This window comes from Eurosta solidaginis, chromosome 5 (assembly GCF_040869045.1).
Source record: "Eurosta solidaginis isolate ZX-2024a chromosome 5, ASM4086904v1, whole genome shotgun sequence".
Lineage (NCBI taxonomy): Eukaryota > Metazoa > Arthropoda > Insecta > Diptera > Tephritidae > Eurosta > Eurosta solidaginis.
Genome location: NC_090323.1, coordinates 211,296,498 through 211,320,911, shown reverse-complemented (window position 1 = coordinate 211,320,911; position 24,414 = coordinate 211,296,498). Strand labels below are relative to the sequence as shown.

General features: G+C 37.9%; 3 protein-coding genes across 3 annotated transcripts; 2 read left to right on the top strand and 1 right to left on the bottom strand.

Moving 5' to 3' along the window:
- Positions 1-3,003: 3,003 nt before the first annotated feature.
- Positions 3,004-5,058, bottom strand: Txl (Thioredoxin-like). The gene is made up of 5 exons (XM_067787998.1): positions 4,856-5,058; positions 4,644-4,800; positions 4,471-4,587; positions 4,125-4,408; positions 3,004-4,055 (listed from the first exon to the last, which is right to left on the bottom strand). The coding sequence occupies exons 1-5, from the start codon at positions 4,948-4,950 to the stop codon at positions 3,842-3,844; spliced, it is 867 nt and encodes a 288-aa protein (XP_067644099.1). The 5' UTR covers positions 4,951-5,058; the 3' UTR covers positions 3,004-3,841.
- A 7,403-nt stretch (positions 5,059-12,461) lies between these two features.
- LOC137252391 (transcription factor Adf-1-like) lies at positions 12,462-15,152 on the top strand. Its single transcript, XM_067788006.1, has 4 exons — positions 12,462-12,634; positions 12,703-12,835; positions 12,896-13,052; positions 14,069-15,152. The coding sequence occupies exons 1-4, from the start codon at positions 12,629-12,631 to the stop codon at positions 14,169-14,171; spliced, it is 399 nt and encodes a 132-aa protein (XP_067644107.1). The 5' UTR covers positions 12,462-12,628; the 3' UTR covers positions 14,172-15,152.
- A 2,235-nt stretch (positions 15,153-17,387) lies between these two features.
- On the top strand, positions 17,388-19,256 carry LOC137252380 (heat shock 70 kDa protein 14). Its single transcript, XM_067787982.1, has one exon. It carries the CDS (start codon positions 17,523-17,525, stop codon positions 19,080-19,082), a length of 1,560 nt encoding a protein of 519 aa, XP_067644083.1. The 5' UTR covers positions 17,388-17,522; the 3' UTR covers positions 19,083-19,256.
- The last annotated feature ends 5,158 nt before the right edge of the window (positions 19,257-24,414 follow it).

The following is a 24,414-nucleotide window of genomic DNA, read 5'->3' as shown; positions in this document are numbered from 1 at the left end:
CTTAGGATCTTTGGGCTGCATCCCCAGGATCTTCCTGCAATACGTCTGCACACCATTATTGCTCTTGTGGCCTTTGATATGGTGTTGTCAACGTGTTTCTTCTATAAGAGCTTAGAGTCAAACGTGACTGCCAAGTATTTCACCTCAGACGTGTACTCCATCTGTACTCCATCCATTGTGATTTGCCTAATCCCTTCCAGTTTAACCTGTTACAGTATCTCCTGACATCGGATTCCGTTGTCTGAGAGCCTCTGTAGAAGTTCATCTACTACCAGGCTCCACAGCAGGGGTGACAGGACGCCCCCTTGTGGACATCCTTTCGTTGTTTTAATCTCTACTGTAACGTCCCCACTTGAGGTTTCGGCAATCCTCGTACGCAATAAGGCGTTTATCCACATACGGATTGGACGTTGTATCTCTCTTCTCTCGAGTACCCGATTCACACTTTCGTGTGTCGTGTTGTCGAAAGCCCCCTCTATGTCCAGAAATGCGCATAGAGTTATATCCCTGCACTCGAACGCACTTTGGATTACTGTGGACAGCTGATACAGTGCAGTTTCTGTCGACCTGCCTGTTCTGTATGCATGCTAATCTTTATGTAGTGGCACTCTATCGAGAGCCTTTGATCTAATCTCGTGGTCTACAATCTTCTCCATTGCTTTGAGAGCAAAGGATGTCAGGCTTATAGGCCTAAAGGACTTAGGATTGGAGTAGTCCTTTTTAGCCACCTTAGGTATAAAGACCACTTTTGCTCTTCCCCACATCGTCGGGATGTACGCCAGTGCGAGACTATCCCTCATAATCCTGACCAGGTGTGGGATCAATTCCTCGCCCTGCTGCAGAAAGGCTGGATATATACCATCCACTCCAGGAGATTTGTAGCTCTGGAAAGACTTTACTGCCCACTTAACTGTGCCATCGTTGAAGAGTTCTTTGGCAAGGTTCCAATCTGTGGGTGTCGGTCTCTCTTCTCGAGCCTCCTCCGTTGAGTTATCCTAAGATGCGTCCGGGAAATGCGCTGCAAGCAGGCACGTGCTCTTTCTTCGTCAGTCCTTGAGTAGGTTCCATCAGGGAGCTAAATCGATAGTCGTGTCTCCCTTTGGCCCTTGGCTAGGGCTTTGTGAAGCCTTGCCGCCTCTGGAACCTCCGAAATACCCTCGCAAAATTTTCTGAAGCTATTTCTTTTAGCTTTTCTAATCTCTTTGTTATGTGTTGTTAGATTCGCTGTGTATTGCTCCCAGTTTCCCGTGCGCCTCGCTTGGTTGAAGAGTTTGCGTACGGTTTTCCTCATTTCCGAGAGTTACCTCGACCACCAGGGGGTTTTATTTCCTGGGCCCTTGGATTCCGACAGCTAGAGTTAAACGCTTCAATAATGACACGGTTGAAGTTATTAACTCTGGTCTCTAATTCCATATAACTTGTTCCTCTGTTCCTACTATCTATAATAGAAAGATTTCCCTGTATTATATTCCTGAACATGTCCCAGTTTGTGTTCCTGGGGTTTCGCCTTGGTGGTCCTTCTATGGGTATAGGCCCGATGACGAACTGGATAATAAGATGGTCCGACATTAAGGATTCAGAGAAAACCCCCCATCCAGAGACCAGCTCATCAGCCAGATCGTTACCCAGAGTTATATCCAGGACTTCTTCTCTAGACCTAGTGATAAAGGTTGGTGAATTCCCAAAGTTGTATATGCTTAGGTCATTACTAATAATAATTTCAAGAACGGACTCATCCCTCGAATTGGTGTCTGTGCTGTTCCATACCTCGTGGTGCGCATTCGCGTCGCATCCCATGATCAACGGTAATTTTGCCCATCTGCAATATTCCGTCAGTTTCTTCACACCCTCTGGAGGGACCTCGTAGTTGTCTCCCACAAGGTAGGCCGCTGCGAAGACGATGTTCGTTGCCTCTCCTTGTATTACCAACGTCGCCTGAACTGCTACGAGGTCTTGGCTCATAAACTCTGTAATGCAGAAATAGTTAATGGAGTTGTTAAGCACTACACACGCTCTTGGTCTTTCTTGAGAAAGATCCCAAATTACCTTATTATTTCTCCCTTTTAGGCCTCTTACCTGACCCTTATACACCCAAGGTTCTTGGATGGGTGCTATGCCCAGATCCTGCGTGCTATTACTGCCGAAGCAGCTTTAGCATGGTGCAGGTTGATCTGGGCAACCTTTGTGTATGGGCCGGTCAGTGCTGAAGCCTTAACGGCTCGTCCTCACCGGACAGCCGCAGGTCTTCTCATCTGTCCTCCAACCCTAGGTCTTCTAAGTTTAGACCTTCCAGTAGCTCCTCTGTTGATGGAGCTTGCGTAGGCTCCCGATTGCAGGATCGGGTTCGTCATCTCTGCCTCCATTTAGGAGAGCAGAGAAGTGTTCCCTCCATAATCTAAGCGCTCTCTGGAAAGCTAAATTAGGAAGGAAATTAGAAAAAAGTTTTGCGGGGACCCTCTCAACATAGGCTTCAAATGTTGGATCGGACTTTATTTTATTTTGTATGAGCTCCAATCCAGTCTGATGTATACCTATATAACAAATATATTTACTGAATTGCCATTGAGCAATCAATAATAATAGCCGTGTTTTTTAACACGCGCGTATACGTTTCGTTTGCGCGTGTTAAAAAACGCCTATCTTCGCTTAGATAATGCTTAAGAGACCCATCTAGCGGCTGTGGTAAAACAACTAGCTACAGCAACAGGGTGTACCGAAAAGCGGAGACGCAACGCTCTGATGGCCATAGGGTATAACATATAGCTGAATCAGTTGCGATGAATTGTGGACACATATATAATACATAGAATTAGTGTACAGGGTGAAACAAAGACACATATTTCAGTTACATCTGAGTATATTGCGTATTGAAATTTAGTAGGACAAAATTTATGCGCAGCAATTTCAGAGGTGTATTTATAGTTTGTCTCTTAGCAGTCAATATAAAGTTTAAGCGTAAACGGATATACGCGTGTTAAAAAACACGGCTAATATAATAAATACTTGTTTGATTGTAGTTTTGGTATTGTGTTTATTGTATTCTTTTAAAGACACTCGCAAGTACATTTGTTTACGGGTCATTCCTTCTCAGTTTGACCAAAAACGGGAAATTACACATTTCCAATTGAATAAAACTGGTCCTTCTTGTTTTTATTTATTAGTTTCCTAGTGGTTTTAGTGCTTTGAACCGATTTCTATGGGAATGTCTAAAACAAATTACTATTCGCAGTGCTCAAAGTTCATGAGTTAAATATCTCGCACTTCGCAAAAAACATATAGGGCTGCTTACATACTTAAAGGTTTAGAAAAAAGTTAAGTATTAAAATTTTAAAATATTCAAAATAAAGACGTTGGAAGTCTTTTACTTTGCCATTTTCGTTTTATTAATACCTTTTGAAACAAGGTAAAAAGATTCAGAAATTGAACGATGGGTTAATTTTTTTTTTTTTTATAAAACTCATTCAATTAGCTTGTGATACCCATCTTTGGTCAATTAGAGTATAAACGACATGTATATACCGCTAGTATAGAACGGGAAGAGTGCACTTCCCATTGAGATTTTAAAATATTTTTTCTGGCATCGTAAAAACACACTCCCCTGCAAATCAATTAATAAGCAACTTTCAAAATTTCATAAATGTTTTTAACTCCATTAAAATATTAAACATGTCAGTTACGCCCTTTCCGTAGTATACTTACGATATACATTTTTTAGTTTTAATCTAAACTTAGTTTTCAAAGTAGAAAAGCAATTAGAAATTATAATCTTTTTTGTTTGGAAATTGTTAATTGTTTTTACTATTAGCTCGTTGCTTAATGTGTGTGTGTACTAGCTACTTTGTTAATGACTTTCACCTTTTTTGCCCGCAACACGCTTGAAATCAGTCATTTTTGTCGTCATAATTGGTGAACCAATGAAACCAAGGTAATCAATTTGTGTTACCTCTCCACCTGATTGATTATTACGCACATAAATTTGTATATTCTGTACATTTTGGAATTTAACGTAACGCAAATTAACCGGTTGCCCATTATCAAGGTCCTTTGGTTCCAGTCTAATTAAGGAAAAAAGAATTTACCAGTAAAGTACTTGCACAAAATTTTAAAACATTATATATCCTCACGTCAAATCTTGCACGCTAGTCATAGACTCAGCCATATCAAAATCGATGGTACGTGGTTGGTTTATAAATAACTTAATTTCCTTAGGCCCTAAATGTGGCGGTGCCTTGAACTTTAATGAGTGGATTTTTACAAGTTGATTGAAGGTTACAGACAAAATTAATTGCTCATCACAATCAGATTGAAGATAGCCACCCCCCGATGCAAGACAATGATTCATGCAATGATCATCAGCTTCATTCAGGCATTCGCATTCTTGTTTGGATATAAATGTATTCAGCTCCATCTAAGAAATAAACAATAAACGAAAAATAATATCACTAATAATTTGTAAACTCAGACACTTACCAGTCCTTGACCGTAATCTTCACCAGCTTCGTCTCCACCACTGCCTGATCCGATGTGCTCTTGTATCTTACTTTCCAACACCATTATATCTGCACCTTGAATGCGATCGATTTTTGTCTGAAAGTCGAACAGTACATAGTGGATAATATATTGTTGCTTTAGTTTTAAATTACCCGATTGCGATAGAATATGAACGTTGGCATTGCAGAAACACCTTGACTAGCTGCTGTGTCCTGGCATGCATCAACGTCCACTTTAAGAAATATAGCTTTTGGATATTTCGTTGGAAGCATTTCGAAATGTGGGGCTATGCGCTGACATGGACCACACCTGTAAAAGTAGTTGTTTGTATATTTTTCAATAAATTGTTTAAAAATATTCTTACCAACTCGCCGTAAAATCTACAACAACAAGACGTATCCCAGCTGCACTAAGCTCTGCTTGAAAATGAGCATCATCGTTTATTACACGTACACTCATAATGAAATGTTTTATATAAATTAGTTTTTCTCTCTTTTGCGAAATCACAACTACTGTTGGATATTTTTTCTGGATTAAAATTGACAAATGATAGCGATCACGATGACTGGCAGCAAAGATGACACTAGCATTTCGTTAAGTTTTATTACAACAGGGTCGCTCTTTTCTGTTGAAATACTTTTAAGATAGCAAGTTTAAAGCTGGAGTCATTGGTGCCGTATGTCGTATCGCTGTATCCGTATCCCTAACGTAATCAGCTGTTTATCGTTACGACGGTAAACCAAAACCCAATTGGTTGGCTACGATACGGTTACGACCTTAGTGGCTCCAAATCTATTTCCGCAATACGTACTGTGAAATTTGTAATGTGTTTTAAGCTGGAGACATTGGTGCTTTATCGGTAACCGTATCGGTAACCTTATAACAGCTGATTCGACCAATCTTATGAGAATCAATGCAATCGATTATTGGTGCCGCTAAGGTCGTAACCGTATCGTAGCCAACCAATTGGGTTTTGGTTTACCATCGTAACGATAAACAGCTGATTACGTTAGGGATACGGATACAGCGATACGACATACGGCACCAATGACTCCGGCTTTAAGCTGGAGACATTGGTGCTTTATCGGTAACCTTTTAACAGCTGATTCGACCAGCCTTATGAGAATCAATGCAATCGATTATTGGTGCCGCTAAGGTCGTAACCATATCATAGCCAACCAATTGGTTTTTGGTTTACCGTCGTAACGATAAACAGCTGATTACGTTAGCGCCAAATACACGACACGAACATTTCCGCGAACATTCCGCAATCTTGTTCGCAGCTTTTGCCATACACCATACGAACTTTTGGCCGAACATTTAAAAATTTTTAATTTTACTTTTCTGCGAACGTCTGTTCCGTTCAGAAATTACTACGATTATGAGCTATTTCGCCATACACGCACGAACAGTTCGCGCAAATGTTCGCCAAAAATTAAAATATTTTGATTTTTGGCGAACATTTGCGCGAACTGGCAAACACCACCATACACGACAGAAAAGGTCGCAGAAACATGACATAACGGGAATGTTCGCGGAAATGTTCGTGTCGTGTATTTGGCGCTTAACGTAATCAGCTGTTTATCGTTACGACGGAAACCAAAAACCAATTGGTTGGCTACGATACGGTTACGACCTTAGCGGCACCAATAATCGATTGCATTGATTCCCATAAGGTTGGTCGAATCAGCTGTTATAAGGATACCGATACGGTTACCGATAAAGCACCAATGTCTGCAGCTATAATCTGAAGTTGAAGGGTCGAAACTCTTAGAGGGTGACCCTATGCTGTTGCACAACCTGGAAAAGCAAATGTACAACCTCATGTTATCAGTTGAGTACCGAGTTGCCACATCATACATAACGAAAAAAATAAAATAAAACTTCGACACGCATAAAGCCGGAGTCATTGGTGCCGTATGCCGTATCGCTGTAGTCGTATCCCTAACGTAATCAGCTGTTTATCGTTACGACGGTAAACCAAACCCCAAATGGTTGGCTACGATACGGTTACGACCTTAGCGGCACCAATAATCGATTGCATTGATTCTCATAAGATTGGTCGAATCAGCTGTTATAAGGTTACCGATACGGTTACCGATAAAGCACCAATGTCTCCAGCTTAAAACACATTACAAATTTCACAGTACGTATTGCGGAAATAGATTTGGAGCCAAAAAGAGGCAAACATTTTAAAAAGGGCCAAAAAAAGAGCCTGGAGCTAAACCGGAATTTTTTGAGCTAAACTCAAATTTTCGACAATTTTAATTAACAAATTGTGATACTTTATTACCGGGGACGATTGCTAAAACACGACCAAAACCGTGGGGGGAGGTATAAATAGACGCGTTTTTGCTCGCTTCCAATAATTCGAATACTTTTTCGCCTTTGGGCTATTGATAAAAGGACAAAACGCGTCTTCATTTCTCTTTCCACATTTTTGGACGGGTTATTGCAGTCGACCTCGGATTCAAATTTTTTTTCGCGGAGAACTTTTGAACGGGTAGAAAAACTTAGCACCTGTGTTTGTACTCTTAATACTGGAATAACTACGCGTCCTCAGATATCCCAATTCAAGACTTTTGTATAATTTTCTGTAGGACCCATATAGGTGCACTACATTTTCATAATAAATTCGTTCAACAAATTTACTATCACAGCAACCCATATCTGATATTCCGCTCCTTTTTTTGTTTCCCTGTGTTGTTGTTGTTGTAGCGATTAGGTTACTCCCCGAAGGCTTTGGGGGTGTTATCGATGTGATGGTCCTTTGTCGGATACAGATCCGATACGCTCCGGTAACAGCACCATTAAGGTGCAGGCCCGACCATCTCAGCAACGATTTATATGGCCACATTAAACCTTCAGGCCATCCCTCCCTCCCCATCCCCAAGTTCCATGAGGAGCTTGGGGTCGCCAGAGCCTCGTCTGTTAGTGAAACGGGATTCGCCGCTCGAAGGTGAGGTTGACAATTGGGTTGGAGAAGCTATATATTACGCTACACAACCCCTTGAATTCCCTGCGTCGCTTCCAACGGTAGCAACCCCGGTAATTTTGACACTTCGTTCAGTGTCAAACGCATGTTCCACGCAGGTTCCACTGAGTTCCACAATAGTTTGACACTGACCGAAGTGTCAAACTGCAATGTGTTAGAAAGAGAAAGGGATTGCTTCCTTCTCATACATATCATACTCATAAGCCCCCATTACTGATACTTAGCATAGACTTGACTTGACTTGGCGTAAACTTGGCAACTTAGCCACGATTATACTCCACTTGGCGCATAAAATCTGGCATCATAATCAGCGTTGAAATTTATTTTTAAATAAATGTCAATTTGCATGACAAAATGTCAAAATGAAATGGAAACAAACAAATGGCATCTCAAAATGTAAACGTCACTTAGAACTTACATAGAAAATCAAAATTCAACAGACTTCTAAGTCAAGTTAAGTTTTGAGTAATCAGTAACATGCAATGTTCATTTAACAGAACTGTAAGTGACAATTCGCAAGCCAAGTCAAGTCAATGGAGGCTATAGTGTACAAGTACAAGTGTGTTGACTTTTTCTGACAGGCACTCGCTTAAGTGAGCATAACGGGAAAATCTGGGTTGCCATTGTTGTTTCGGTTGAAAACGGTCAATTAGGGTTCTGTGCAGAGACGTAAAAGATTGAAACAGAGTTTATGTAGACACAAAAGTGTTGCTTCTGTTCCACAGCATTTTAATATTATATCATGGCGAAAAGTGTTCTGTTCAGAGTTATTGATTTTCATTAAAAGTTTAATTTATTACGGATGGTTACTCCTTTAAGTGCAAAAAGCAGAGAAAACGTAGAGTTTTTCAAATTATTGTGAACAACTTTTTATACCTTTCATGAAAATGAAATGGTATATTAATTTCGTCACGAAACCCAAAATTGTAAGTCCTTAAAGGAAAATAGATAGGCCCACCATTAAGTATACCGAAATAATCAGGTTGAAGAGCTGAGTTGATTTAGCCATGTCCGTCTGTCTGTTTGTATGCAAACTAGTCCCTCAATTTTTGAGATATCTTGATAAAATTTGGTGAGCGGGTGTATTTGCGTGTCCGATTAGACATTTGTCGGAACCGGCCGGATCGGACCACTATAGCATATATCCTCCATACAACCGATTTTTCAGAAAAAGAGGATTTTTGTAATATCTTACTCAATTTGACAGATTGAAGCTTCAATCTTCACCATATACTTTCGTATATTGCACATATTGTTGCTTGAAAAAAATGATGAGATCGGTCGTATATATAGTATATATCCCCCACAACCGATTGTTCAGATAAGAAACTTTTCGTAATTACTGCCTATTTTAAGAGCTAGAGGCTTCATATTTCAACGAATGCTTACGTATATGGCATATATTGTTGTCTGTAAAAATCATAGAGCTCAGTTGTATATATAGTATATATCTCATACAACCGATTGTTCAGATAAGAAACTTTTCGCAATTCCTACCCCATTTTAACAGCTATAAGCTTCAAATTTCACCGATCGGCACAGCCGAAGACAGTCCCGTCCTTACTTGTTTATTTTATATTTATCTTAAAAATCGTTTAGATATGTTCAAATTTCACCAAATGTTTACGTGTATATATTGTTGTCAGAAAAAACAAAGAAAAAACGGCCTATTGTCAAAAAACCCTATCAAAATATAAACTGGCTTGTTTGTTTTTATTGAACTACTTTGTATTTTTCTTGTATTTCGTTAGTTTTTTTTAAATATAGTTTACACACTTACACCGGTACTGAAACCTTATTGGCTCCCCTGACAGAAAATATAAGAGAAAATACATAGAAAATAAAGTAGTCTCATATAGGAGTTTGATTTGTTTGCACTTACAGCACCATTTTATTTGCAGGAGATTTTCACAGCTATAAAAATTAAGGCGGATTTACACAGACGCTTTGGTTGTATTGCATTCATTAATTCATCTGTCGGGCGAAGTATCGAAAAATTTACATAAATGCTTTGGTTGCGTGCTTACGCTTTGACAACGCCATACGAAAAACAATGAAACGCTGTACGTTATCTTTGCTTTAAAGCGACCAAAGCGTTTATATAATTTTGCCCTTACATGCCAACCTAACAAAACCGCACTGCGTTTTTTAGCGCACGCATACAACCGGCGTTTTTTGCCCTAACCCAAATAAGCATGCGTTGCGACAATGTAAAGCATGTGTGCAAAAGTCAAACCTAAATGTCACGCAGAACAAAAATTGGAAATCGAGTTAGGCTTTCACGCAGCAAATTCAATTTGGGTTGCTCTCATACAAGTTTCATGTGCATGAGAAATTTTTGACAAAAAATGACTTGCGTGCGTTTATATTAGGTTAGCATGTTATGCATTTGTGTAAAAAGCCTTAGAAGTGAAATTTTTCCATGTTACACGTGTGGCGCTTTATATTTTGACTCTAATTTAAATTAATTTTGCTTTCCGTGTGTTTCCGCATTATTGCAGGCTACACATCTTCTAGTATTCTTATTTCCACGGAAATATATGCAACTATTTCATCCGTAAATACTACAAAGTTTTATTAAACTATCAAATGCAACTCAGCTTGAAGTACCCTTACGTACCAAAAATGCAACTCTAGACCTGAGATTTGCATCAGGTGAGCGAGGCTACGGTCTATTAGGGTTCTGTGCAGAGACGTAAAAGATTGAAACAGGGTTTATGTAGTCACAAAAGTGTTGCTCCTGTTCCACAGCATTTTATTTTTTATCATGGCGAAAAGTGTTCAGTTCGGAGTTATTGATTTTCATTAAAAGTTTAATTTATTATGGAGGGCTACTCCTTTAAGTGTAAAGCCGGAGTCATTGGTGCCGTATCGCTGTATCCGTATCCCTAACGTAATCAGCTGTTTATCGTTACGACGGTAAATCAAAACCCAATTGGTTGGCCACGATACGGTTACGACCTTAGCGGCACCAATAATCGATTGCATTGATTCTCATAAGGTTGCTCGATACGGTTACCGATAAAGCACCAATGTCTCCAGCTTAAAAAGCAGAGAAAACGTAGAGTTTTTCAAATCATTGTGAAAAACTTTTTAATTTGAATTTCTGTACCGAAGTTCACTATATTTGTGTAACACAAGAATCTGGAGGTCAAATACTTACCTATGAAAAACTGAAAAATGTACACTTATTGAAAACTCATTTGCACACACAATTTACACTTTGAATTTGTGTTTTTATGCACAAAATTTTGAAACTAAAAACAAAATTTTCATTTGTCACAAAAAATTAATAAAAACAGGCTAATGTCAAAAAACCCTATCGAAGTACAAATTGGCTTGTTTGTTTTTAATGAACTACGTTGTATTTTTCTTGTATTTCGTTAGTTTTTTTAAATATAGTTCACACACTTATACCAGTACTGAAACCTTATTGGCTCCCTCGACAAAAAATATAAGAGAAAATACAAGAATAGAAAATAAAGTAGTGTCATATAGAAGTTTGATTTGTTTGCACACAGACGCTTTGGTTGTGTTGCATTCATTAATTCATCTGTCGGGTGAAGTATCGAAAAATTTACATAAATGCTTTGGTTGCGTGCCTACGCTTTGACAACGCCAGACGAAAAACAATAAAACGCGGTACGTTATCTTTGCTTTGAAGCGACCAAAGCGTTTATATAATTTTGCCCTTATGCATTTGTGTAAACAGCCTTAGAAGTGAAATTTTTCCATGTTACACGTGTGGCGCTTTATATTTTGACTCTAATTTAAATAAATTTTGCTTTCCGTATGTTTCCGCATTGTTGCAGGCTACACATCTTCTAGTATTCTTATTTCCGCGGAAATATATGCAACTATTTCATCTGTAAATACTACAAAGTTTTATTAAACTATCAAATGCAACTCAGCTTGAAGTACTCTTGCGTACCAAAAATGCAACTCTAGACCTGATATTTGCATCAGGTGAGCGAGGCTGTTTGTAGTAGTGGTGGGTAATGACACTATTTTTTGAGTGTTAACACAGTAGCACAGGCACACTTTGCAGTGTTAACACATTGTGTTGACACAATTGTGTTATAACTGATTATCGAAAGTCTATATGAGTGTAGGCACAATATCAGAGCACAGTACTGTCATAGATTAGATTGATACGAATCTTTTGTTTACGCTCTCATATTTTCACTCTCACGAGGGATTTATCTTCAAGTTGTTGCTGGCAACAATCACAGATAAATCCCTCGCGCCAGCTGAAGCGGGTGCCAGAACAAAAAATGTGCCAGCCAAAACGAAAAACGTGCCAAAAATTTTGGTAAACTTTAGTTTGACCTACAACTGTAGAATAGCGTTCAAAAATTATGGGAAAAGAGATAAAAATACTTGTTTTAGTGTAAGTATTATTAGTTCGAAGGCGGAGGGTAAATATTATTTCCCATTCAAAAGTTATCACTAAAAACAGGTTTTGTAAATATGAACTCCCGATGCAACCAGTCCATTTTGATCACAGAACCTGGAACGCCAGACATGTAGGATAAGCCCTTTCCATTAAATAATGTTAACTATTATATCATAGGTCCGATTTACTGAAATTTCAAAAGAATATATGGTTTTCACTGCGAGTTAAATGCGTTATAATATTTGACTAATTAATTTAATCGAAATGATAGTTTTACTTAGATTTGTTTATATTTAACTCTAACTAGTCGTATTATTGTAAAATAACTTTAAGGAAATAAATATTTTACGACTATCATTTTATTAAATGATTGAAACTATAATCGCCGAAATGTATGTCAAAAATCCCCATTTTCAGATCTATTCATTTTTGTTTGGAGTGGCATCATTGATAAATGTTATAAAAAATGTGCATTTTGACAGCGCTCTCTCGAAACAAAGAGTTGCAAATCCATTCATCTATGGTACTGTGTTACAGGCTAACCTAATATAAACGCACGCAAGTCATTTTCTGTCAAAAATGTCTCATGCACATACAACTTGTATGAGAGCAACCCAAATTGAATTTTGTGCGTGAAAACCTAACTCGATTTCCAATTTTTGTTTTGCGTGTCATTTAGATTTGACGTTTACTGCCAGCTGACGTTTAGTTTTTATTTACAAATTGTAATTTTGTTTCGTGCTAAAATGGAGGTAAGAATTCATTTTCGTAAAAAATTATATATTTTTATTAAATTATAACCTTTTTGGATTTATTTCAGATTTGTAATGAGCAGCTTATTACTGCCGTGCAAACGGACGTTTGTTTGTACAACAAATCCTCGGCGCTTTATAAAAATAAAGCTGCAAAGGATGCAGCATGGGAAGCAGTTGCAGAAGCAATCAACAGCAATGGTAAGTAAATGCTGGCGGTGGTTTATTTTTGTATTTTAATAATTTTTTATTGTTTTTCAGCCTATAACTGCAAAACACGCTGGCGTTTTTTGTGCGATCGATATAGGAAGGAGAAATCCGAGGATGCAGGGCGGTCGGGTGCTGGCACCAGCTTTAGAAAGCAGTGGAAGCTGTTCAGCACGATGCAGTTTATTGAAGAATCTGCAGAGGAGGGAAGGTAAGGAAATTTTGGTAATTCTTTACGACAGCATGACACTGTCAATACGCGTCCAAAAATATCGAAAGATGTGTCAAAAGGCGCGTATTGACCTCGACAACAATAATCCGAATGCGGAAAATAAAAATTGTATCTGTGTCCGGAGATATTTGCAGTTGAAGTTAGAGATTTTCATGTGATTGTTGTAATTTCGTACCCACAAAAAAAATTGTTTTGTGCGGTTATAGTTTTGGTATCCAAACCGGTGTTGGACCCATCCAGGGTAATTTTTTATAAGCGCGGCCGAAGGCGGCCAATGCAGAAAGGTGTTCTGCGCAAAAATACTATGGATGCCACCCCCGTTTTCGGAGGTACCCACAGGTATTTTTTCGGTTTTTCGTTAATATCTTTTGAACGAGTTAAAATTTTTATTTCCGCCTTCGGATTATTAATACTGATGTCAAGACGCGTCGTTTGACATCACTATTTTTGGACGCGTATTAGCAGTGTCATGCTTTTGTAAGGAATTACCAAAATTTTTTATATTAAAGTAAATATTTGTGCCTGAGTGTCGCTAATGTTTCCACTAGTATATCGACTGCTAAAACACCTTCAAAAATGTCGGTAGCGTAAAATCAAAAGGAATAATTGTGCCTATGAAATGTTTATTACCGTTTATGAATTGTTGATACCGAGATTTATGGATGTATTTTAGCTGTCTATCGCAGACGTAAAGTACTCTAGCATTTAAGTGAAAGTTTCGATGTCCAGACGTTTGTCTTTGTGATTCAATGAAATATTTCATAACGAAACCCAGGGCAGTTTTAAATATCATTGAGTTTTTTGTTTTGTCGCGGATCGATCCGCAATCCCTTCGCAAAGCATCCGTCGGATATCGTAACAATCACGAAAATCTTTCATTCAAAAAAAAATTTCTAATTTTGAGGCTTATTCGGGATCATTTACAAAAATTTAAATTGCTATATACTTTGAACGCCTATAATAAACTTTTATTAAATCTTTTTTTCTACTTCCAGTCCAGTTACCAATGTAGATTCTCCTAAGCCACCAGACAAACGCCCTTCACCTCGTGAGCCGCCGAAGAAGAAAAAGGTGGATGACTTTTTGAAGACGTTGTGATAAAGATGCGAGAAAGGTACTCTGCGGCTAATACGCAAGAAGACGAAATATTTTTCTCCTTGCTTAAATCTAAACTTGCAAGGCTGTCTCAATCGCAAAAGGACGAGTTGCAAGCAGACATCTTAGCACTTGTTTCAAACAAATTGAAACATTATAATTTATAAATTAATATAAAAGTTATCATTCTCGACTGATTCATACACCTGAGAAAAGAAAAATAGCAGTGGCAATTTTTATCACTGAATTGATTTGAGTATGTGGTTTTGTAGCCCAATAAATTTTAGTACAACAAAGTACAAATTATAGATCTCTCATAATTCGCCTTGATTTTTGACAGTTTTTTCGAGGGTATTTCAGATTTTCGCCCATAAAATGTGAAAAATTTTTTGTTGGTTGCTTAAAATTTATTGGGCTACAAAATCACATACTCAAAACAATTCAGTGATAAAAATTTCGACTGATATTCTATTTTCTGTTCGCCGGTAAAATAATAGCAGTGGTACTTTTTATCATATTTCGTCAATTTATTTCTCTTTTTTATTTTTGATAATTTATGAAAAAACTTTTGTAAATTTTGTCGCAGAAACTATGCAAACCAATCTAAAAAACAGTTCCAAATTAAAATTGAATTGGCTAAAGAGCTGCATACTCAACAAACATCTGAAAGCTCTAAATCGAAAACTTCGAAATATTCGTAGAATTTTCTCGAGCTTTAGAATTTTTTTGGAACTGTTTTTGAGATTGGTTTGCATAGTTTCTGCGACAAAATTTACAAAAGTTTTTTCATAAATTATCAAAAATAAAAAAGAGAAATAAATTGACGAAATATGATAAAAAGTACCACTGCTATTATTTTACCGGGTCTGTATATCCGTAAAGTACAAAATACATAACAAAGATGTGCCATTTGTTTGTAAAACCTTAAAAAATATAAACATAGATACAATAAGTACAAATTTTGAATTTTAGTAAATAAAAATATTATTTATTTATTCTCAAATTTTTATTTCATTAGTATTTAAAATAACGGTTGTTAGTTACTAAAGGTGGTATCAAAAGACACGTCTCGACCTCCGTTTTAAGAATCCGAAAACGGAAATCTTTCTGTCGAAAGTCATTCACAAAAAACCGTAAAATTACCCAGAGCGGGTCCGAAATATGGGACCTGATCCATAGTTTTTTTTGCATAGAACACCTTTCTGCGTTGGCGGCCTTCGGCCGCGCTTATAAAAATTACCCTGGGTGGGTCCGACACCCTTTTGGGGATCAAAACTAAATGCACGCAGAACACCTTTCTGCATTAGTGTGTAAGTGTGTACAACAAATCTGACGAAAAAACAACAACCACATGAAAATTAGAACCGATTTTTTGCTTATATCTTTTGACAGAAATAAAAATTTTAATTTCCGCTTCCGGATTCTGAAAACGGAGGTCGAGATGCACCTTTTGATACCACCTTTGATAATTTTCGATAAAAAATTAGGTGGTGCACCGTCTTGTAAAACGTTACCGAATTCGCAAATATATTTGTGTATATGCTTACAAAAGCGTAGCAAAAAGACGCTGCTCTGGATCTATTGCAGGCCTACGAGATTCCTTTAGTAAATATGGTTCCAACAGTCTTAAAAATGTTTCGAATAGGTCGCAAGACATCCTCACGGACTTATAAAAGAGGTCTGGATCTTTGCGCTTCAGAATATCATAGCCAGTCGCTTGGAATCCAAATTCATCCCGAGTTTTAAATAATTGGCGTCTACATCTGCGTCCATGCTGCCTTTGATACATTTCCCGTAATAAAATAAGGTCTTTGGTGTCACTTAAAATTTCCAGTATCTCCTTTTATTTTCTTTGTTAAATTGTTAATCAAACGTATTAAATTTGAACTTGTCAATATTTTTACAAACAAATTTGACAGATATGACAGCTCAGTTACGCACGCACGCATGCTTATTTGGGTTAAGGCAAAAAACGCCGGTTGTTTGCGTGCGCTAAAAAAACGCAGTGCGGTTTTATTAGGTTGGCCTGTTACTTAACTCTAACGCCACGTTTGACGCAATTTAGAAGATTAAATCATGGCAACATTTATCTTCTTTCATACTCAAATTTTTCAAAGTCATATCATCTGATCAAGAGGATAGTAAGTGCCCCTGTGGACACCATTTTTTTATGAAAAAATCAAAGTAAAATAAAAATTATGAGAGCGTAGTGAGAATTTTAAGATCTTGTCAATATCCTCTCACCGGTTTTATCTTGTAATATTTGTATCATGTGTATAAATTTTTTTTGAGTGAAGTGTCATTGGAAAGCAATACAATCAACACACAAGCCATGGTTCAATTATGTACAGGTTGGCTCATCTCATCAGCTGATTTTATTTATGTCATTGCATGGTCGAAGGGATTGTCAAAAGGAGATGGCAAACTCATAATGAAACCAACACATTGGCAACATTTTACTTACACATACAAAAACTGCTAAGTTTTATGTTGCCATTCCATACCATTCGCACCAACACCAATACAAGGATTTTGACAATTTGAACACACATATTTTGTTGCTTTACAGATGAGCCAACCTGTATATAGTTGAACCATGACACAAGCACAATGGACTATGTATGTATGTGCACTTACGATCTGAGTGTCATTCTCTGTGCTATAGAGCGTGTTACTGTGTTATGAGCATTTACCAGTTTGAGCGGCATTGCACAGTCAGCTTTGTGCCATCGAGCGTGCCACTGTGTTATAAATTAATCGATGTGTGCGTGTGCGTGCCGCACATTACTGAGTGTTAACACAATAACACAGCACAGTGTTGTGTTACTCAGCCTTAGTTTGTAGTTTTGACGTTTATCGCTTAGCTGACACACTTGTATACATTGTTTACTAGTTTGGCAGCTTAAGTAGAGGTTATGTTACGAATAGAGTGGAAGGCAGTGGACTAGGCAGTCGAATGTCATATAATGAAGGAATGGTATTCGGAGTTTTTTCAAAGTTAAAAAAAAAATCATAAAAGCTTTAATATAAATAAAACCATTGTTTTAATAACAACAAACACGTCATATATATTCTGTGTGCATAAATTTGTAAGGATTATCTCACTTTAAAATTTGAATTAAATAATCTAAATTTATTTTTGAAACTGAGTCGAGAACTGTGCGTGTGAATGTGCGAATTTACAGCGATCAGCTGTTAGTTGCGCTACTTGGTAAAATTTACAATGCTTGTATAGGTACACTATGATCATACTTGTAAACCTGTACTATGCACAAAAGCACGCTTTTATTATTTCGAGTACCAATTCAAAATTTAATCAATCCTTAAATAAAATAATTTTATTTGTTAACGAAAATGTGGCCGAGATTCGGTATTAAGATTGGCAATAGTACTTTATGTATTGCACACGTAAAATCGGACGGGAAACCAGAAGTTATTGCCAACAAGCAAGGTGATCGTAACTCGCAGGCATGTTTACTTTGGGATGGCGCCGAAGAAATCGAATGTGGTTTGACGGCCAAGCAAAAAATGGCCACCCGGCCAAAACAAGCAGTAGCCAACAGCTTTCAGCTACTTATGCCACAAGAATTAGGTACACAAAGACTTGCAACAGCCATCAAAGAACTCCCTTGCCATTATGATACACTCAGTCACACTTTCCAATTGAAGTGTCAAATATACGATGATAAAAGCGATGAAACCAAAGAAAATATGCATGAATTGACTTCTTTCGAGGTGCAAGTAGCATTATTTTGCGCAGAGTTGGAGTTAGCGCGGCAATATCATGTTGGTGATAAAAAACCCATTGTAGTGCTCTCAATACCGTGTTATTATCCAAAAAGTGCTTGGCGGGAATTGGCGCGTGCAGCAGAAAAAGCGGGTTTTCATGTAGCGCAAATTGTTACAGAGCCAACTGCTGCTATACTCGCTTATGGTATAGGCGAACAACAAGATGCAACCGAAGTGATAAATTCAAATGGCGAAAGTAAAGATATTACACAATATATACTAACAATAAAATGTGGCGGCCTAAATAGTCATTTTGCATGGTATGCTGTTAGAGATGGACTCTATACACAGTTGAGCGCATATGGACCATTTGATATAGGTGGTAAACATTTCACCGATGAATTGGTACAATTTATATGTGAAGAATTTAAACGAAAATATAAATTGGATCCACATGAAAGTCGCCGCTCTTTGGCCAAAATACGCAATGCGGCCACTAGTTGTAAACACATCTTGACAACGCTTCCCTCGACACAAATATATATTGATTCACTTATGGATGGTGTTGATTTCAATGCACAAATGTCACGGGCACGTTTCGAAAGCCTCATACAACCAGTTATAAATACTTTTATGCAAACATTAAATGATTGCGTTGAACGTGCTCTAACAGAGCACACGGAAATACGGGTTATTAATTCAATTGTATTGCTGGGTGCAACGATGCGCATCCCAAAACTGCAAGCAGCCATTGCAGCCCGTTTTCCTGATGCTCAATTGCATTTAAATATTTCTGCTGATGAAGTTGTTGCCATTGGATGTGCACGGCAGGCAACTTTTCTACACACGCCTCTAGAACAAGACTTATTGGCAACAGAGGAGAGAATATATGTGGAAGAGGACTTGCTCATTTGGCATGGTAATGATGAAGCAAATGCAAAGGTATTGATTGGTAAGGGAACTGCGCTGCCACGTAAAGTTAATTTGGAATTGAAACAAGATAAGGTATCAGAAGGAAATTGTAGTGTTATACGCGTACGAGCTGGTGAAAAGGTCAACGAAGTTTCTTTGGAAGGTGTCACGCCAGCTAATAATGGTATATATCGCATTGAGGCTGATATCGATTGCAAACAAGTGGGTGCTGAATCCATTCGAACGCCCCGTTTGCGGATACGTGTTCTTTAAAAGTAATTTGACATGTAGGATTTATTCTTATTAAATTTTATGTAGCTTAATATTTCTGTTTGGTTAATATGTTATTAAATTTAACATTGTACTAAAATTATATTTTGATTTAATTAAGTTAATTTCAAACATTTATAGGTTGATAAATCATGGCTAAGAAAAGAGAAAGAAAAACTTGTGGTGTTTTTATAATGGTGGAAACAGCTTTTTGACCTCCTCAGCCAGTAGACCTACACATTTTCCAGTTGTAAATGATACGAGGAAGCATCAAATGAAAATAAGATTCGACATTGCAAAGAAATCATATCAGTTCATTTCTAAATAATGCATTCACTTACAAAATGTATTGTATTTGGAAATTAGTAGTCAACTGAAAACGGGAAAGTGTCGATTGAAATAAACAGGTGTCGTCTGGGAGAAAGACTGGCATTCGCTTTCACTGATGACATACAGGGGTTTCGTGGAATCCAATATCCGTCGAAATTGGCTTGAAAAATAATAAAAATTTCAGCCATGGATCCCATCATGTGGCAACGATACAAGGTGGCAGCATGGAACAGCTGATTATAAACTTTTTTTATTTGATTTGATACATCAACTTCCGGTGCAGTACGATTATGACATTTGTCCATCAAAGTACATGGAATTTTTATTTATGTTGGTAGATATGTCCCCATGCTGCCACCTTGTATCATTCCGCTATGGATCCCATGAAACCCCTGTTTAAGAATACTCGATAAATACAATTTCCATTTTCAATAACATTTTTTTATCGATATTCATTGATCTATGATCAGCTCGAGGCGAATTCAGTACCAGGTGGTGTTATCCCATCAGCTGACTGCTTCTTCTTGATTATTTTCCATACAATGCCTTGTACTTCAAAATGTCAGTTAATCGAAATCTATGAACATTTTCTTTTGACTTGACATTCATCTGCACGGCGAATTGATTGAATTCGCCTTGCCACCACCTAGTATAGATTCGCCTTGGATCAGCTATTGTCGCTAATAACAGAAGCGTATTTACATTTTTATTAACGGCATAAGCCTACACAATTTGATATAAAGTTCCATCATTAATAATTAGAAGTCCCAGCGGGTTAGGGGATCAGAATATACGCGCGGTAGGTATGCCTGTCGTAAGAGGAGACTAAAATACCAGATTCAAGGGGTTGTGTAACGCAACCCTTCAGGTTGCCAGCGCAATATACAGCTTTTCCGAACCCAATTGTCACCCTCACCTATCCGCGGCGAATCCTGTTTCACTAACAGACGAGGCTCTGGCGACCACAAGCTCCTCATGGAACTTGGGGGTGGGGAGGGGGGAATGGCTTGAAGGTTTAATGTGGCCACATAAATCGTTCCCGAGATGGTCGGGCTAGCACCTTAATGGTGCTGTGGTACCGGAGCGTACCGGAGCGTACCGGATCTTTATCCGGCAAAGGACCATCACATCGATAACACTCCCCAAAGCCTTCGGGGAGCAACCTTATCGCTACAACAACAACAGAAGCAAAAATTAATCGGCATACAAATGAGCCAGCACCTAAATAGTATTCAAGGTTCTATCATCAACGGTTCAAGCGCTACGTGAGATATCCGTATTGTGAATGTTTCTTGAACCAAATAAAATTAAAATTTTTTTTCTTGCATTATGTAGTTTCGTACTTGTAGATTGAGCGTAAATGATGTATGTATATGTCAAATTGTTGATTAATTTAAAAGTGGTTACCTATATATTGCAAAAACAAAAACTTTACCACCATTTCTTTGGAGATATACACATCAACAGTAGTTATCGATAAACCGATTAACCCGCCTAGCGTCTTTGCCGTTAACGATAAAATCTTGAATCAAGTTGTGCCTCAATCTACAAGTAGGTAGCTATTTTTATACTCAGCGTGCTTTGCACACAGAGTATATTAACTTTGATTGGATAACGGTTGCTTGTACAGGTATAAATGAATCGAGATAGATATAGACTTCCACATATCAAAATCATCAGTATCGAAAAAAATTTGATTGAGCCATGTCCGTCCGTCCGTTAACACGATAACTTGAGTAAATATTGAGATATCTTCACCAAATTTGGTACACGAGCTTATCTGAACCCAGAATAGATTGGTATTGGGAATGAGCGAAATCCGATGATAACCACGCCCACTTTTTATATATATAACATTTGAAAAACACAAAAAGCCTGATTATTTAGTAAATAATACACCTAGAATGTTGAAATTTGACATGTGGGGTGATATTGGGACTTTTGATAAATATTTGAAAACAATTTTTTAAATGGGCGTGGCATCGCCCACTTGCGATAAAATCAATTTTACAAATATTAATCATAAATCAAAAATCGTCAAACTTTTCGTAATGCGCAGAAAACAGAGGAGGATCTTGCGTTAATGAAAGGTCATTTGGAGGATGTATTAGGGAGGAGTGCTGCGCCTGATATTGCGGCGGATGCCGTTGTTTTCGGAATTCCGTTCGGTGAGGGTGAAAACTTAAAAAGTATTTTCAACCAGGTCTGCCTCTCAATTGAGTTTATGGCTCCGCAGATCAGGGATATTTTCCGCACTAAGGAGTCAAGTACTACACTGAACAGTGCAGTCATAATAAAATATCACTCTCCTCTTGACCGCAATCGTACCCTGCGAGCCTTTAGAGAACATCGCAAGAAAATCAAATCTGTGACTCCTTTGCGTCCAATCGGCATTGAGGACCCCTCATTGAGGACCTTCATATATACGAGAGCCTCACTAGGGAGAATAGACTTTTACTGCAAGAGGCCATTAAGCTGCGACGTAAAGGAAGCCTTGTATCGGTATTTACTATGAGAGGTATGGTACATGTAAGAGCGGACAGGTCAACAAACAGCCCACCACTAAAAATAAGGAGTGTTGATGATTTGCAGCAGTTTCGCTAGAGTTGTATTTAATATAGTAATGGTATGTTGTCGTTTCTGTTTTGTATATATATATATTGTAAGTGTAGTTAAACTCAGTCACTGTGTGGTATCTTTACTTCGGTTTATTTGTAATTATCTTGGGGTTGCTTTTAACTTACGCTATATAAATGATTCTAAACAGTGGAATGAATAGCATTGGTGAAAATAGTCTTGCACTTTTAAATATCATGTGCAGTAGACAAAAAGGATTTAATGTTGTACATTTTAATGCACGAAGTCTTAATTATGAGAAAATGGATCTGGTTAGGAGAACCTTTGAGCGGTTGTCTGTGAATGTTATTTGCGTATCTGAGACCTGGTTTAGACATGACTTAAGAGACGCACACTTTGAAATAGAGGGCTATAAATTATATCGAAATGATAGACTTAATAGAAAGGGTGGAGGAGTGGCGGTGTACTGCAAATCTCATCTGAAGACTCGCATAGTTTCCCATTCTGTTGAGAGTACAACTGAGTTTGTACTTATTGAAGTGTCTAGTTCTGCGTCAAAAATCCTTGTGTCATGCGTGTATAATCCTAATAGGTGTTCTAGTGTAAGTGATTTTTGTAGCATGCTATCTGCTTTCACAGTTGACTTTGATAATATCGTTGTGTGTGGTGACTTTAATGTTAATATGTTATGTCGTGACATGTATAGTTCCCGTCTGTTGGACGATGTGTCTGGTGTTGGTCTTTCTTTAGTTAACTCATCAGTACCAACAAGGTTCGCGAATAACTGTTGTCCTAGTCTGCTTGATTATTTCTTTGTCACCGATCCGTCCTCCGTTTTAAAATTTGACCAAATATCATTTATCTCTGACCATGATTTAATTTTTGTTCGTTTGATTTTGACTTTGGCCAGCATAATTCATTTCCTGTTACATATAGCTTCCCTGACTATCGCTCGCTTAACCTTAACAGCTTGACTGCTGACATATCTCGTGTTTACTGGGCCGATTGCTGGAGTTTATCTAATGTGAACGATAAACTCAAATTTTTAAATGAAACGGTACTCTCTCTTTACTATGCCCATGTACCAATGCGTTGTTTTCAAAGAAAATCGTCCTCGTGCCCATGGTTCAACACAATTGTTCGTACTATGATTAAAAAACGCAACAAGGCCTATGCAGTGTGGAAAAAGAATCGGATAGATTTGAACTGGCATACATGGTTCAACTATATACAGGTTGGCTCATCTGTAAAGCAACAAAATATGTCTGTTCAAATTGTCAAAATCTGTGTATTGGTGTTGGTGCGAATGGTATGGAATGGAAACATAAAACTTAGCAGTTTTTGTATGTGTAAGTAAAATGTTGCCAATGTGTTGGTTTCATTTTGAGTTTGCCATCTCCTTTTGACAATCCCTTCGACCATGCAATGACATAAATAAAATCAGCTGATGAGATGAGCCAACCTGTACATAATTGAACCATGCTGGCATACCTATAAGAATGTTCGAAATGAAACTACCGCCGTTATCAAACGTGAAAAAACGCAAGTATTTTGGTAAAATGTTAAATTCCGAGCTGCCAAATAATGTCCTCTGGCGTAATTTAAGAAACCTTCGTGTGCATGCTAAAGATAATTCATATTGTTCCCTTAACCCTGATGAGCTCAATGATGTATGCGTAAATCGTACTTCCTCACACAGCGCCAACATTTCCCAGCACATACCCTATCCACCTGCATCGGGTCAGCAATTTGAATTTTGTGCCGTCTCGGAGATTGATGTTGCAAGATGTGTTTGTAAGATCCGCTCAAACGCGATTGGTGCTGATGGAATCCCGCTAAAATTTCTAAAAATAATTCTTCCTCATATTTTGCCAACCCTAACACATATGATCAACCATTGTATTACAACTTCGTGCTTCCCTGATGCATGGAAGCTTGCAATCATTCTTCCGGTAGCTAAAAATAGTAGTGCTAGTAGTCCGTCTGATTTTCGTCCCATAATCATCCTTCCCGCTCTATCGAAGACCCTTGAGTCCCTGTTATCTGAACAAATCCACTCGCATATAACTGTATACAAATTGCTTTCACCGATGCAGTCGGGGTTTAGATCTAAGCACAGCTGCGCCACAGCTGTTATAAAAATTCTGGATGACATACGTCTATCCTATGACAAAAATCAATTAACATTGTTGTGTATGCTCGATTTTTCAAAGGCATTTGAATCAGTTAAGCATAGTTTGCTATGTATGAAGCTGAAAGCCTACTTCGGATTTAGTGACTCTGCGGTAAAATTAATGATGAGCTACTTGGGGGGTAGAGCGCAGCGTGTTAAGGTTGGATCGGAAATATCTGACATTAGGTCATTGCTCGCTGGTGTACCCCAAGGTTCTATATTGGGACCGCTATTATTTTGTCTATTTATAAATGA

What these genes read in the sequence shown, in the direction of transcription:
- Txl (XM_067787998.1), bottom strand. Translation starts at nt 4,950, where the DNA reads ATGAGTGTACGTGTAATAAACGATGATGCTCATTTTCAAGCAGAGCTT. An exon ending in GTAGATTTTACGGCGAGTTG is followed by an intron (nt 4,801 to 4,855) that starts GTAAGAATATTT and finishes CTACTTTTACAG; the next exon opens with GTGTGGTCCATGTCAGCGCA. An exon ending in AAGATTACGGTCAAGGACTG is followed by an intron (nt 4,409 to 4,470) that starts GTAAGTGTCTGA and finishes TTTATTTCTTAG; the next exon opens with ATGGAGCTGAATACATTTAT.
- LOC137252391 (XM_067788006.1), top strand. An exon ending in AGAAGCAATCAACAGCAATG is followed by an intron (nt 12,836 to 12,895) that starts GTAAGTAAATGC and finishes ATTGTTTTTCAG; the next exon opens with CCTATAACTGCAAAACACGC. An exon ending in GAATCTGCAGAGGAGGGAAG is followed by an intron (nt 13,053 to 14,068) that starts GTAAGGAAATTT and finishes TTCTACTTCCAG; the next exon opens with TCCAGTTACCAATGTAGATT.
- LOC137252380 (XM_067787982.1), top strand. Translation starts at nt 17,523, where the DNA reads ATGTGGCCGAGATTCGGTATTAAGATTGGCAATAGTACTTTATGTATT.